This window comes from Enhydra lutris, unplaced genomic scaffold, assembly GCF_002288905.1.
Source record: "Enhydra lutris kenyoni isolate GAN:26980312 unplaced genomic scaffold, ASM228890v2 scaffoldscaffold96, whole genome shotgun sequence".
Taxonomy (NCBI): Eukaryota; Metazoa; Chordata; class Mammalia; order Carnivora; family Mustelidae; genus Enhydra; species Enhydra lutris.
In genome coordinates, this window is record NW_019154180.1 from 4,116,976 (window position 1) to 4,132,968 (window position 15,993).

The window sequence follows — 15,993 nt, forward strand, 5'->3', positions numbered from 1 at the left end:
GACAAAAGTGCAAGGGACATACTGAGAAAAATATTTGAAAAATATCAATGTGCCAATATCCACACTGCATAAAGCCTTTTACAAACATGTAAGCAACAGACGACCATTCTAATAGGCAATTTGCAGAGGGTGTCATGTAAATAGTCAACAAACAAACATGAAACAATATGGAATTTCACTACTAAGCAGGGAAATGAAAATGAAGACAATATATAAATACTTATCTCATCAAATTGGAAAATTTTCTGAAGGCTTATAATAGATACTGTCGATGTGGGGAAAGCACAGTCAGACACTCTTGATGAGGGTATAAATTGGGGCAGAACTGCTGAAGGCACTTTGGCAGTATCTAACAAAACTCCACACCGGGAAAGGCAGTCCTTGTGCACAGTCTTTGGACCCCTGCTTGGCCGTGTAAGAACGGGCCTGGGCCTGGGACACCCCCTTACCAGGCCCTGACTTGAGCCCCCATGGCCTATGGCTGGCTTATCACCTTGCCCAATCAGTCTCAGGGAGTACTCCTTGTTCTGCTTAGGCACATGCATCAGTGGCCCTCAGGCAGGCCCTCAGCTTTCAGTATTTCAGTATTTCAGACTCCCTGGGGGAGGAGTTGGGATCCTTCTGTCTCAGCATAAGAGGGCTACACAGAGGCCAACTGCCCTTCGCTGGCTGCTGAGGGATATCTGTTACCAAGACGCTGTGGGTAGAGTGTTTGGATTTCTCCTCCTAGCAGGTGGCATGGAATGTAGCTGGAGTCCTCCTCCGGCACTGGTAACAGTTTCATGGTGTTCTGCTCAACACTCCATGTATAATGATCAGCGTCCTTCACAACATTTCGGAGCAGCTGAGTTGACACAAACAACCCTCTATCTCCAAATCAAGTGTGAAAAAATAAACCCCTATTTTTTTAAAAACCAAGGCTTATTGAGTTTCCTGTTCTTTGCAGCATAAGCCTTCTTAATACCTTGTATCAGGGGTCAGCAGACATTTTCTGGAAAGGGCCAGAGAGTAAATGCTCCAGATTTCATGAGCCATATGTAGTCTCTGTCACATGTTTTTCTTCTTATTATTATTCTTTACAACTCTTTAAAAAGGTAAAATCCAGGGCACATGGGCAGCTCAGTGGGTGAAGTGTCTGCCTTCGGCTCAGGTCATGATCCCAGAGTCCTGGGATCCATTCAGGGATAGAGCCCTGTGTTGGGCTTCCTGCTCAGCAGGAAGGCTGCTTTTCCTCGCCCCTCTGCTCCCCTCTCATTTGCTCAGTCTCTCAAATAAATAAAGAAAATGTTTAAACAAAATAGAAAAGTAAAACCTACATTCACAGGTTATCCAAAAACACACTATGAGCCAAATTAGGAATTAGTGGAAAAAATTATATAAGGATATGTAACAAAGACCATGTACTGACTATTTCAAAGGGGTGACACATTTAATGAGTGGCATTATATTTGTGTTCTACATACTCCTATTTTTAAAACAAATTTATAATCTTCATTTATTTGTATAACATTTATAATTTTTAGAAGATCATATCCATTGGAACACAAGGCTCAATTATGAAGCTTTTAGAAACTCAGAATTCTCCAGACTTTGTCTTCATAATTACCCAACCTTATTTCTCTTCAACTTACCACCAGTGTGTCTCCAACTTCTCCATAAAGTAAAGGTCCCAGTATTCCTGATTCATACTGAACAGCTTCACGAGTCTTAAATGTTTCATCTGTGTATGCCATAAATCGGACTTTTTTGTACTTCCTACCAATCCGCTGAGGACCATTGTTCAAATACAGATTTTTATAACTTCTGCATGAGACACAAACAGATGAGATGTTGGGATGGAGAACTCTAGGTAGAGGAGGAGAGGCTAAAATCCAGCTATAAAAGAGCTGAAATGATTTAATCGGTGGAAAGGCATGAGAAAAATACAAGTATACCTGACGCTTAGCTACGTTAGTAAGGCTGTCTTATTTGATCCCACATCTGTACCTAACCATAAACACGGCTTGAAGATTGGTTGTTTTGAATAATTGGGAATAACCTTTTAAAAATGAGGACGAGTTCATACCAAGTGTTAAGAGGCGCTTACCCATCGCTGGGGGCGGGGTCTGAGGGAGCGTAGTCCCAGTCCTCCTCTTCGGCAGCAATATAGTGCACCCAAGTTTTGGGGTGCTTCTTGGCAACTGAGCGGATTTGCATGAGAGGAAAGGAGTTGTCGTCATCAAAGCTAATCACATCCATGTCAGAGTCATAAAGATCTTCATCATAATTTTCCTCTTCCTTATTTTTCATCCGTAGTTGGGGCTCCTCTGGGCAGCTATCTACTTTGACATAAGCTTCCATACCACCTGGGATCAGACAAACCCAACAATGTCAGATTCCTATAAGACTTGCCTTAACTTCTACAACTTTGTTGTCTCTCACCGGGCCTTCAGCACCCTCTCCTAAGTGTTCCCTTCCCCACACCAATAGCCTTATCTTGCCACTCTCCCATAGCTGCTACTTTCGGGTTATGATCTTTGCACTCACCACTTCCCTTCTGCCTGATTCTCCTCCATTTTATGTTTTATCCTCTTTTTAATACTCACTCATTTGCTCTTATAATATGTATGAATATATTCCTTCTGGAATTGGCTCTGAACCTATCACCCTTCAGTTCCCTAATTATAACTTGAGAAACTGTGTATTTTCAGCATTTGGATGCCTAGGTCAGACCAGCTCCCCATTCTGCCAGTTGCTTAATGATTTCTGTATGTACTCCACTGATGGTTTATTAGGAAAAATGTCATAGTACATATAAATTTTAAGACATTCCAAGCTCATAAAAACATGAAAAGGTACAACTTAACAGTTAAGGAAATATATGTTATATATATACATATATATACATATATATATTTTGAAAGATTTTATTTATTTGAGAGAGAGACAGTGAGAGAGAGCATGAGAGAGGTGAAAGTCAGAGGGAGAGGCAGACTCCCTGTGGAGCTGAGAGCCTGATGCAGGCCTTGATCCCAGGACTCCAGGATCATGACCCAAGCTGATGGCACTTGTTTAACCAACTGAGTAACCCAGGCGCCCAATATGTTATATATTTTAAGAGCATGTCTGCCTGTGACTAGTTGCAAGCCCTACAGCAAGTCTACTCAAAAATCTCAATTTCACCTTTGGCTTTATACTATGCGGAGAGTAATAATTCCCACCCAAGCTATGCTATAGGGCTATTTTGAAAATCGATACTAATGCAGACCTTACTAGATGATGGGGAATATGGTAGATTTCAGGAGAGGCAAGCAACTAGTCTGGGGTTCATGTGGCTTTAAACATCATTCATTCTAGATCTAAAAATGTCTGTGGTCCAATAGGATAAAGCATTTTTCTGAAAAATGAGGATTAAAATCAGTGGGAAAAAGTCAAAATAATAAAACATTAAGTAAACTCCTCAAACTAGGTAACGACCAATCTGCATCCAAGTAAATGAGCTATTCCTCTGTGACTTTAGGATCAACTTCCTTTGTCTTCTAACATCTTGTCAAAAGCTTCATAAATATTATACAACAGATGAGGAAAGAGGCCCCTACTCTTCATCACTATGGAGAACCATAAACAAGGCAACGTTGCTCATAGACCATAAAGGGAAAATAGTGGAGGCAGAGCCAGATCAAATCTCTTTTCCAAGGCAAGGAATTTGAAGACTGCTAGAACAAACAAGTGCTGTTACACACGACATTTTCCTCCAACAACCCTCATGGGCCACCGCAGAGGAGAAGATGAAGAGGGATGTTAGAATGAGCCAACATAAAGAGTTAGCAGAGTAAATACACAAGAAGGAAAATGGGGGTGGGGTGATCGTGTTACATGAATTTTCAGTCTGTAGCTACAAATGAGGTCACATTAACAACAGTTTGAGGCTGTATTATTGCCCCAACTTGCTTAGACAGGACCTCTAATCCTGTGCAAAGTCCTCATGAAGAAGTCTGAAAGGCTCACAGGGTGTTTCACATATGCTCACCAACTTCCACTCCCACACTGCTTCTCCCAGGGTCCGCTATCCCTGACAGGCTCTGTATTTCCCATGTCTCTCACCTCCTTCCAGGTAGTGCTGGGGTGCCTCCGTGTTCACCAGTAGTCTGGAGTTTCTGCAACATCCTCTTGTCTTTGCTATTCATTGCTCTGGGCATCACCACCATCATAGTCATTTAAACTAAAAATTCCCCAGTACTACTAACACTCAAGCCCTCTTACATTCAAGGTACAGTAGACAGTAAAAGAAGAGCTGAATATTTATAATACTCATTTTCAAGATCAACAGATATTACCATGTTGGTGGGAAGGGATATGACAAAACAGTAGAAACTGGCCGAGGTCCATCAGGAATGTCTGAGCAGTCAGGAAAGTTAACGGTGAGATCTCCAAGGAGGCCTGGCGATGGTTTCTCACAAGAAATGTGTGACCTTCAAGAAAAATTGAGTGCACTTCGGGGGTGGTGCCCATTCCAATCACATGCCAATAAATTGATCTCTTGTGACATCCAGTCAGACCTATAACATAGGAATAAGACAGTTATGGTCAAGAAGTAGAGAACTTGAAATGGAAAACACGTCTCTAGGATAGGATGGACAAATTGACCTTCAAATTTTATTACTGACTGGAACCCAACTTTCCAAGGATGCTAGGGTACTGCCCAACTAAAGCTCTTGCCAAGGTCTTTTGCCCTTGGCCTCTGTGCCAACACCTCTCTGGGTTTTTCCCCCTATTGTTTGGAAAGCTCCTTCTTTTGCCTCCTTTCCTGACCTTTCATCAAATGATGGATCACCTAGGACTCAGCCCAAGGCTTATTCTCATTAATAAATATTTTCCTTTGAACAATATCAAAATTATGCAAGTGAGAGTTAGTCTTCTCACCACTCTCACTTCTTAAGTCCAGTCTGACACTAATTACGGCAATATAATTAATACTAATATTTACTGAGCACTTGCTTTAGATCAAGCACTGTTCAAATGATTTTACAAGTTTTAACTTTCTAATTCATTCATCTCCAGTAACCACATGAATGTAGAAACTATTGTTATCAGGAGAGGAAACTGATGGCTGGAAAGGTTAGTTAACTTGCTTAAATTGGAACCCAAGGAGCTGTATGTTTAGATCTCACCCCGTTAACTACTAGGGCACAGCTGTCTCATATTTTGGCTCCTGATGCTTTCAAATATACATATTTTTCACCATCATTACTACCTGCACCATCTTAATTCAAACTAGCTACCATTATCTGTTGTCTGTCTCAAGTCCAAACTTTCTAGTAAGGCCTAAAAATCCCTGAATGGTATAGCCATTTGAATTCTCGTGCCTTTGTATGGGACCTGTTTCTTCCAATGGAAGCTTTAACATCTTTTCTTTGTTCTCTGAAATTCCACAATCATAATTCTGTGTGGGGATCTTTTTTTATTTATCCTGCTGGGAAATTTGAGTATGAAGACTCAAATATTTTCATCCTTAACACTTCTCTCATTTCTTTGGTTTTTAAAATCTGTTTTAAAGTGTATTCCAAGGGTGCCTGGGTGGCTCAGTGGGTTAAGCCTCTGCCTTCAGCTCAGGTCATGATCCCAGGGTTCTGGGATTGAGCCCCACATCGGGCTCTCTGCTCAGCAGGGAGCCTGCTTCTCCCTCTCTCTCTGCCTCTCTGCCTAGTGATCTCCCTCTCTCTGTCAAATAAATAAATGAAATCTTTAAAAAAGTGTATCGCAAATCTTGTTTTACTTTCTGGGAGATTTTCTCTATTCTAACTATCTTCTATTGAGTTTGTATCTTTTTTTTAAAGATTTTTTTAAAATTTATTTGACAGACAGAGATCACAAGTAGGCAGAGAGGCAGGCAGAGAGAAAGGAAGGGAAGCAGCCTCCCTGCTGAGCAGAGAGCCTGATGCGAGGCTCGATCCCAGGACCCTGAGATCATGACCTGAGCCGAAGGCAGAGGCTTTAACCCACTGAGCCACCCAGGCGCCCCTTGAGTTTGTATCTTGACAATCATATTCCTAACTTTTGTGAGCACACTCTTGGTTTGATTCTTTTTCACAGAATCAAATTATTACTTGATTGATGTAGTATCTTCTTGAATCTTGATGAAAATACTAAGTAGACCTTTCAACAAGTTCTCTTCTAAGTATTTCTTGTTTTCTTCTGGGATTATTATTATTTTTTGTTTATCTTTGCATATCCCTGTTATTTTTCAGGTTTCCCCTAAGTATTTGTTCAGCCTTGGCTGTCCACATACATTTAAGTAAAAGAAAAGAGAAATCTCTGAGCTCTGTGTACACGGGCAGGCCTTCGTGTTTAGGTAACTGGAAGAGTAATCTGCCACTTCAGTTTAAGACCCCACCAGATGCCCAAATTCAGTGGGCTTTCCTCTGGGACACAGAGTTGTCTGAAGAGACGCAGAGAGGAAAGTTCTCATAGTAAATGCAAATTATTTTTTTTAAAGATTTTATTTATTTCAGAGAGAGGGCAAGAGAGCATGCATGGAGGAAAGGGTGGGGGGAGGGAAAGGACTTCAAGCAGACTCACTCTTGAGGGCGGCACACAAAGCAGGGCTCCATCCCATGACCCTGAGATCATGACCTGAGCTGAAACCAAGAGTCAGATGCTTCACCGACGGCGCCACCTAGACGCCCTGACCCTGTAGATTCTGGAGCAGGTGAGTACGTACCTGGCAGAGACCTGTTTATGTAGCCATTGACTGTATGCATTTCACGCCGGGCCTGAGCAGATGCCAGATCTGAAGACTCATTTGTTTCTGAGTGCCAGCTTTTCCCTGATGAGAGAGGAGGCAAAGACAGGGCCAGTTAACTGTCTGTCTCATGAGTCACCCTCCCTCTCTCCTTCCCTCCCATGGGGCAAAGACTGCTCACAGCTTAAGCATTTTTGTTAGCACAGTAGGCATGGATGACTTGCGCTCCAAGTCAGTAAGAGAAAGGCAGAGGACAATTACCAAAAGGCAGACATTTCTTGCTCAAACTGATTATCTCTCCCTATATTTGTCCACGACAGTAGATGGGAAGAGATGGTGGCAAACGATAATGAGAAGGGAGAATATTGGTTAGTTGGTGCCATGAGGACTTCATTCTATTCATTCACGGAGTCATTTAAAAGGAAGCAAATGAAAATCATCTTAGAAAAGGGCTCTCAGTCCCTGTCCAAATTGCTTCACTCAGGTTGTAGTAATGAAAACTCAAGAACATGAAAGCTTTCCAACCTCTTCCCTGAAACGAGTAACAGTGAAAGCGCTGTAAATATTATTATTGGACAGCTATTTCCCTGAACTTGGCCCTTTGTGTAAAGGGCTGACAGCGAATGCTGAAGGTTTCTGAAGCACCCAGCCAAACACATTTACTGAGCGCTACTGAGTGCTAGGCACTGAGGACAGAGACTGTGTCTTCTCTGCTTACAATTTAGCTTGACTGGAGAAACTGACAATTATAACAGAGTGAAGAATCATGTAACAGAGATTAGAACAGGCTAATACAGACACAGAAAGGGGAAGGGACTTCACTTTACTTGAAGGGAAAGGGATATAAAATCAAACAAGCAGGCAGTGATGGTTTTGTGTGATAAGGAGGAAACTCCAGGTGCTATGGGAACATATAAAGAGGCTTCTAACCCAGACCGGAAAGAGAAGGGAACACTTCATTTTTTAGGCAGAGGTAACAGCATAAACGAGCAGCGCACGGCATATTTCAGTGTGACACAAACTGTGCCCCAGGTGGCTGAGGCCTGAGCCGTGAGGCAGGGAGAGCAGCACAGTGAGGCCAGACAGGTCATCAGGAATGGAGTGTCAGGGGACACGAAAAGACAGGGGGATTCGTCAGGAGAGGGATGATGGGGTCCTCAATTCCATAGAGGCAGTGTGGGAGGAAAAGATGGGACAGGAGGAGGTGGCAGAAGCTCTGCACCACATCATGTTCTAAGTTACTTAACTTAAATCACTTAATCCCCACCACTGTGCTATGAAGAAAGGACTATTATTTCAGTTTTCAATGTGAGGACACTGACACACAGAGAGGTTTAAGTGACACAGTGCAATGCTGCCTGCCAGGAACAGAGGGGTGGAGGAAACGGGAAATTGCTGTCTAAAGAAGATACACTTTCGGTACTTTTTTAAAGATTTATTTAAATTTTTAGAGGGGGGAGGGGCAGAGACAGAGGGAGAGAAAGAATCCTCAAGCAGACACCCTGCTGAGCGCGGAGCAGGACACGGGGCTTGATCCCGAGACCCTGAGATCATGACAAAGCCAAGAGTGGATGCTCAACCGGCTGCACCCCTCAGGTGCTCCCAAACTTTCCGTTTCAAGATGAGCCAGTTCCAGTAAGATTCCACCTCACACCCGTCAGAAGGGCTAAAACTAACCAGTCAGGAAATGACAGGTATTGGTGAGGATGCAGAGAAAGGGGGGCCCTCCTGCACTGTTGGTGGGAATGCAAGCTGGTGCAGCTACTCAGGAAAACAGCGTGGAGGCTCCTCAAAAAGTTGAAAATAGAACTGCCCTATGACCCAGCAACGAGATATCGGCACCTTGTGTTTATTGCAGCATTACCTTCAAAAGCCAAGACACAGATGCAACCCGAGCGTCCATCGACAAGCTGATGGATAAATATAATAAAGGGCATGAGCCCAGCCTGCTATCCAGCTCCTCTATCTTCTTACCGGATAGCTCCCAATGGAACTCAGGCTGTACTTTTTCTTGAAACTCAGTTTCATCCCCATCTCCTTCATTCCTGAACAGTAGTTTATGATCTTACTTTATAATCACTTCCTCTGGACAACAGCAGCCCTTATTCTCAAACACCAGATTAAATTAACATAATTAACATATCCTACTTTTTTAGGAGCCCCAAGTTCATACTGCAGGTCACTAACCTTCATCAAACACAGCAAAAAGCAGTACAAATTCAGGCAAGTCCTGTGTCCTTTCTCTGGCCAGGCTCCCTGAAAAAGAAGTGAGAACATTCACCTTCTTTTGAGAACCCTATCATGGGAAATCAACACTAGGAGAAGATGTCACTTCTCCTATTGCTTTGTCTCTTGGGTTAACCCTAACCCTGTTAACTTGACCACAGTATTGCTTCTTTGGTGTCAGGTGTCCTATACCAGTTCTTCTAAAACTATTTGGGGTAAATGACTTTTTTTCACTTCAGATTTGTTGCAGACTGGTACTTATATAAAATATAAGAAAAATGAATCACTCAGAAAATGAAATTAAAGAAACATGCAAAATACAAGCTCATATAATCATATGTCATATATATATATGCATGTGTTCAGAACAAATATAAAAGAGAAAGATTACAAAAACTGTAAATACTGTTCAAGGAAAGTATGTATATAGGCAATTAAACATAGAAAATTTCTATTATGCTTTTAACTCTTTTTTACTTTTGCAAAGTATTATGACCAAAATAACAATAATCAATATTAAACACCTATAATCACACTTTAAGTGAACACCATGTATACCAACATGCTTTAATTATTGAATTTGTTGGTTGTCTTCATTTGATTGGGAAATTTTCATTGCAGGCTTACTTTAAGCAGGAAGATTTTTGTTTATGATGTTCTCCTTTTTTCTTGTACTCTTGACACTTGAAAGTAAGGCTTTGATTGGATGAAGAAAGTAACTCACCTATACAAATTTAAATTACAGGTAAAGCTGTCTGAAAACATTTGGATTCTTTTTATTTTTAAAATCACCAAACAGTGAAACTGACTCTTACTTTTGGTGTGTGAGCCTATGGGTCTTTTTTTTTTTTTAAGATTTTATTTATTTATTTGACAGACAGAGATCACAAGCCCGCAGAGAGGCAGGCAGAGAGAGAGGAAGGGAAGCAGCCTCCCTGCTAAGCAGAGAGCCTGATGCGAGGCTCTGCCCCCCTACCCTGAGATCAGGACCTGGGCCAAAGGCAGAGGCTGAACCCACTGAGCCACCCAGGCGTCCCAAGCCTATGGGTCTTAACATGAAACCACCAACCATCAGGACACAGGACAGTTCCAATATCCCTAACCGTAACCCTTGGCAAACACTGATCTGTTTCCCATTGCAATATATTTGTATTTTTGAGATTGTCATATAAATGGAACCATACAATATATACCCTTTTGAGATTGGCTTTTTTACTCAGTATAGTGCCTTAGAGATTCATCCATTTTGTTGCCTGTATCAGTAAAATTCAGAAACTATCTACCCGGAGATGGTGTAGATTCCCACAGGTTAACCTGGAAGCTTTTTGAACACTGTCCTTGTTTTTTGTTTTATGAACTCTTCATTACATAGGTGTAATTGCTTAAATCATTAGCCATTGGCGACTGAGCTCAATATTCAGCCCCTCTCTCCTTTCCCCTTGTGGGAGAGGGGTGGGGGCATGGGGCCAAGTGTGACTGAAAATTCCAGCCCTCTAATCACTTTGTTGACTCTACCGGTGATCAGCCCCCATCCTTAGGTGTAGGGGCCAAAAATCACCTCAGTAACATAACAAAAGACATTGTTACTGCTCTCATCACAGAAAATCTCAAGGGTTTTAGAAGCTCTACCAGGAAGGAGATGAAAACCAAATATATATTTTATTTAAATCACAACATTACACTGCCAAACTGTACTCCAGAGTGGCTATACCATTGTGAATCCCCAGCAAGAATGTATGAGACTTCCTGTTGGTCTGCATTCTTAACAGCATACTTAACAATTTTTAAATTATCACATTAGGTATTCTAATATATTTGTAGCAATATTTCATTGTGGTTTTAACATGCATTTTCCTCATGGCCAATGATACTGGACATCTTTTCATGTATTTGGCACTTGTATATCTTCTTTGGTGAATTATCTATTCAAATATTTTGTCCATTTACCTTTTTAAGCATTTTTAAAAAAGATTTTATTTATTTATGACAGAGAGAGACATAGCGAGAGAGGGAACACAAGCACGGGGGAGCTGGAGAGGGAGAAGCAGGCTCCCCGCTGAGCAGGGAGCCTGATATGGGGCTGTATCCAAGGAATCTGGGATCATGACCTGAGCCTAAGGCAGACACTTAACGACTGAGCCACCCAGTCACTCCTATTTTGTCCATTTAAAAAAATTGGTTTTTTTCCTTATTATTGAGATTTGAGAACAAGTTTTATATATAATACATACACATATAATACACATGTATAATACATATATAAAACAAAAAATATCTTCATTACTGTGAACATATTTTTTATATATATCACATCAGTCCTTAGCCAGATACGTGATTGGCAAATATTTCCTCCCAGTCTGTAGCTTGTCCCTTCATTCTCTTAAAAGTGTTTTTTCATTACAAAAGCAAAAATTACTAGTGTTGATGAAGTCATGTATATCAATTTTTTCTTTTAGGAATTGTGTGATGTTTTCTCAGAACCCTTCTCTTAACCCCAGGTCATGAAGATATTCTACTATGTTTCCTAAAAGTGTTATGGTTGTATATATCACATTTAGAGCTATAACTCATTTTGAGTTACTCTTTGTATAACTATAAGGTCTAAGATCATTGCACCATTTGTTGACAAGATGCCTCCTTTGAGTTATTTTTGCACCAGATCAATTGGGCTTATTTGTGGGGATCTATTTCTGGACTTTTATTCTATTTCACTGATCTATAGGTCTATTCTGCTAACTAACACATGCTATGATTACTGCAGCTTTATAGTAAATTGTAAAATTGAGTAAGATTATTACTCCAAATTTATTATTTTGCAAAATCATTTTAGCAAATCTAGTACTTTTGCCTTCTCATATAAATTTCAGAAACAGCTTGTTTGTGACCACAAAAAAAGCTTCCTAAAAATCTACAGACTGGGGAGAACTGAGATCTTTACTATGTTGAATCTTATAGCACACAAACAGTATGTCTCTCTGATTTCTTTTACTTTGTAGTTTTCACCATACAGATAATGTAAATGTTTTGTTAGATACCTAAACTTTCAATTTTTGGAGCTATTGTAAACATTCTTTCTTACATTCTGGTTTCCAGTTATTCATTGACAGTATGTAAAATACACATTTTTAAAATTTTTATTTTCATTCCAGTTAGTTAACATACAGTGTAATATTAGTTTCAGGTGTACAGTACAGTGATTCAGCAGTTCCATACTGCACCTAGTGCTCACCACAAGTGTCCTCCTTCATCCCCACCACCTATGTAACATTCTCCCACTGAACCTCCCCTCTGGTAACCATCACTGAGTTCTCTATAGTTAAGAGTCTGTTTCTTCATTTACCTCTCTGTTTCTTTTTTTTTTCCATTTGTTCATTTGTTTTGTTTCTTAAGTTTCATGAGTGAAATCATATGATATTTGTCTTTCTCTGACTTATTTCACTTAGCATTATACCCTCTAGTGCCATCACTGTCGTTGAAAATAGCAAACGTTCATTCTTTTTTATGGCTGAGTAATATTCCATCATATAATAATATTCCTACATACACACACACACACACACACACCCCACATCACAACTTTTTTATCCATTCATCAGTCAATGAATGGATGGCCCCTTTCCATAATTTGGCTATAGTAGATAACGCTGCTATAAACACTGGGGTCCATGTATGTCTTTGAATCTGTATTTTTGTATCCTTTGGGTAAATACCCAGTAGTGCAATTGCTGGGTTGTAGGGTAGTTCTATGTTTACCTTCTTGAGGACCTTCCACCCTATTTTCCAGAGTGGCTGCACCAATTTACATTCCCACGAACAGTGCAAGAAGGTCCCCCTTTCTCCACATCCTCACCAACACCCTGTGATGTTGTTACTTTTGGCCATTCTGACAGGTGTGAGGTGGTATCTCTTTGTGGTTTTGATTTGTATTTTCCTGGTGATGAGTGATGCTGAGCACCTTTTGACATACTTGTTCATCATTTCTGTATCTTTTTCCCCCCCAGAAATATCTATTTACATCCTTTGCCCATTTGGGGAATACTGAAGGGCAATAAAAACAGAAATTCCCTGCCAGTTTGGTGGTACTTTAAATTCTGATGCCTTTCCTGACCTGTTTGTTCTATTTGATTTTTAGGATTCTCAAATGGCTGGGCTATGCATTTTGTCAAGGTTCTATAGTTGAGCTCAATGGGAGATAAAGGCATTATGTTTCTTCCATCTTATCCAGACTAGAATATCTGTTGACTTTTTGAAAAAATTTTACTTTTTAAAAAATTGATTTTATTTTTTTAATAAGGATTTGATTTTTAAGTAACCTTTATACTCAATGTGGGGCTCAAACTTAGAACCCCAAGACCTGAGCCAGCCAGATGCCTCTCTGTTGACTTTTTAAGTCAATCTTCTGCCAATTAATTCTTTTGATTTTAAATTTATTTGTTTATATTTTATATGTAAACATGGTTTGATTATTTATTTATTTATTTACTCACTCACTCACCCCACTTCTAGTGCAGAGCCCAACATGGGGCTTGACCTCATGACCCTGAGATCAAGACCCGAGCTGAGATCAAGAGTTGGATGCTTGGGGCATCTGGGTGGCTCAGTCAGTGAAGCATACACCTTTGGCTCAGGTCATGATCCCAGGGTCCTGGGATTGAGACCCACGCGGGGCTCTCTGCTCAGCAGGGAGACTGCTTCTCCCTCTCCCTTTGCCCCTCCCCTTGTTTGTGCTCTCTCTCTCTCTCAAAAAAACAAATAAAATCTTTTAAATAAAAACATGCTTCACACATCACATATTACCATGGAAATGCAAATTAAGGCAATTTGATACCACTACATACCTATGAGAATGGCCAAATTCCAAACCACTGGCAACACCAAAAGCTGGTGAGGGTGAGGAACAGCAGGAAGTCCAATTCATGCGAAATGATAGAGCTACCTTGGAAAAGAGGTTGGTGGTTTCTTGCAAAAGAAAGCATACTCTTGCCATACGATCCAGCAGCTGTGTTCCTTGGCATTTACCCGAAGAGCCTGAGAACTATGTGTGCATACAAACCTGCACATGGATATTTACAGCAGATTTATTCATAACTGTTTAAAACTTGGAAGCAACCAAGATGTCCTTCACTGTGCATGGATAAACTGTGGTCCGTTCAGACAACAGAACATTACTCAGTGCTAAAAAGAAAAACACTATCAGGCCATGAAGAGACATGGAGAAAGCCTAAATGCATTACTAAGTGGAAGAAATCAATATGAAAAGGCTATGTACTGTATAATTTCAACTATTTGACACTCTGGAAGAGGCAAAACTATTGATAAGATAATTTAAAAACTCAGTGGTTGCTAGGGAGTGGGGCAGGAAAGAATGAAGAGGTGGGACACAGAGGATTTTTAGAATAGGGAAACTATTCTGTATGATACTATAATGGTAGATACGTGTCATTCTACATTTGTCCAAACCTGTAGCCTGTAAACCAACAAGAGTGAACCCTCGTGCACAGCAGGACTTCGGGCGATAATGCTACGTCACTGTGGGCTCACTAGTTATAACAAGCATACTGCTCTGGCACAGGATGCTGACAGTGGGGGAGGCTGTGGGTGGGGTGCAGACAGGTGGTATTTGAGAATTCTCTACTTTCTGCCTAGTTTTCCTGTAAACCTAAAACTACTCTAAAAAGTACTACTCTAAAAACTACTCTAAAACAAAGTCCATTTAAAAGGAAAAAGACTTCTGGGTACCCTCTAGCTCCCATGCTGAAAAGACCCTGTGGAAAACTCCAACTATCTGAGTTTTCCAAGCCTAGGTGCCAGACATGTGAATAAACGTTCATTCAGGATGACCTTGGCTCCAGCTCTATCTGACTACAGCCTCATCAGAAATCCTCAGACAAGAGTACTGCACACCCAGCTGCCATTCTGAGAGGTAGAACGGCTCATACAGAGTCTCCAGTCTGGCCAGGGCTCTGGTGCCTCTTCCTGCTCTTCTCTTCCTCTTCCAAAGCCAAGTCTTCAAGGCAGGGACTAGAAACCCTTGGGAAGAGTCTAAAGGGCTAGGGCATTTTGGGGCACCTGGGGGACTCAGTCACTTAATTGTCCGACTCTTGATTTCAGCTCAGGTCATGATCTCATGGGTCCTGCTTGAAGATTCTCCCCCTCTCCCTCCGCCCCTCCCTCCACATGCATGTGTATGCCTGTTCTCTCTCTTCAATAAATAAATACACAAACAATAAATAACTGGCTAGAGCATTAAAAAAAAAAGAAATCCTGAGATAGACCACCAAGTAAACATACTCCCAAATTCCATGAGAGACCCACAAAAACCATGAGAAATGATAAATGATGATTGTAATTTTTAGCCACTAAATTGTGGGGACATGCACTAATAGTTAAAGGAGAAACAAAAGTCCTGTGAAACTGATTTCACTATTAAAAACTTAGAATTAAAGAAAATTCTGCAATGTTTACTTTCCTAATTTAGTGTATACTCTTAAACTATAAAATAAAAACACGTTTAATGAAAAAATGTTAAAAGATTTTATTTAGGGGCATCTGGGTGGCTCAGTGGGTTAAAGCCTCTGCCTTCGGCTCAGGTCATGATCCCAGGTCCTGTGATGAAGCCCTGCATCAGGCTCTCTGCTCGGCAGGGAGCCTGCTTCCCTCTCTCTCTCCCTCTCTGCCTGCCTCTCTGCCTAATTGTGATCTCTGTCTGTCAAATAAATAAATAAAACCTTTTTAAAAAAGATTTTATTTATCTGATAGAGAGAGAGAGACAGCCTGAGCATAAGGAGAGGCAGAGGCAGAGGGAAAAGCAGTCTCCGCACTGAGCAGGGAGCCCGATGTGGGGCTCCATCCTAGGACCCCAGGATCATGACCTGAGCTGAAGGCAGACGCTTAACTGAGTGAGCCACCCAGGTGCCCAAGGGTTAATTAAATTTAAGATGATTTTTAGAACAAGTTACAAATGTTTACTCTTCTCCGATTTTTTTTTAAAGTAGGCTCCACACCCAGCACAGAGCCCAGTGCAGAGCTCAGTGTGGGGCTCGAAT

The 15,993-nt window shown here is 41.0% G+C and overlaps 1 protein-coding gene across 1 annotated transcript in view; it reads right to left on the bottom strand.

Moving 5' to 3' along the window:
• The window catches only part of LOC111139148 (coagulation factor VIII), a 128,782-nt gene that overhangs the window by 92,043 nt on the left and 20,746 nt on the right, over positions 1 to 15,993 (bottom strand). The window contains 5 exon segments of the mRNA XM_022491305.1: positions 1,632 to 1,803; positions 2,087 to 2,345; positions 4,317 to 4,538; positions 6,701 to 6,805; positions 8,909 to 8,977. Coding sequence (XP_022347013.1) covers positions 1,632 to 1,803; positions 2,087 to 2,345; positions 4,317 to 4,538; positions 6,701 to 6,805; positions 8,909 to 8,977 — 827 coding nt within the window.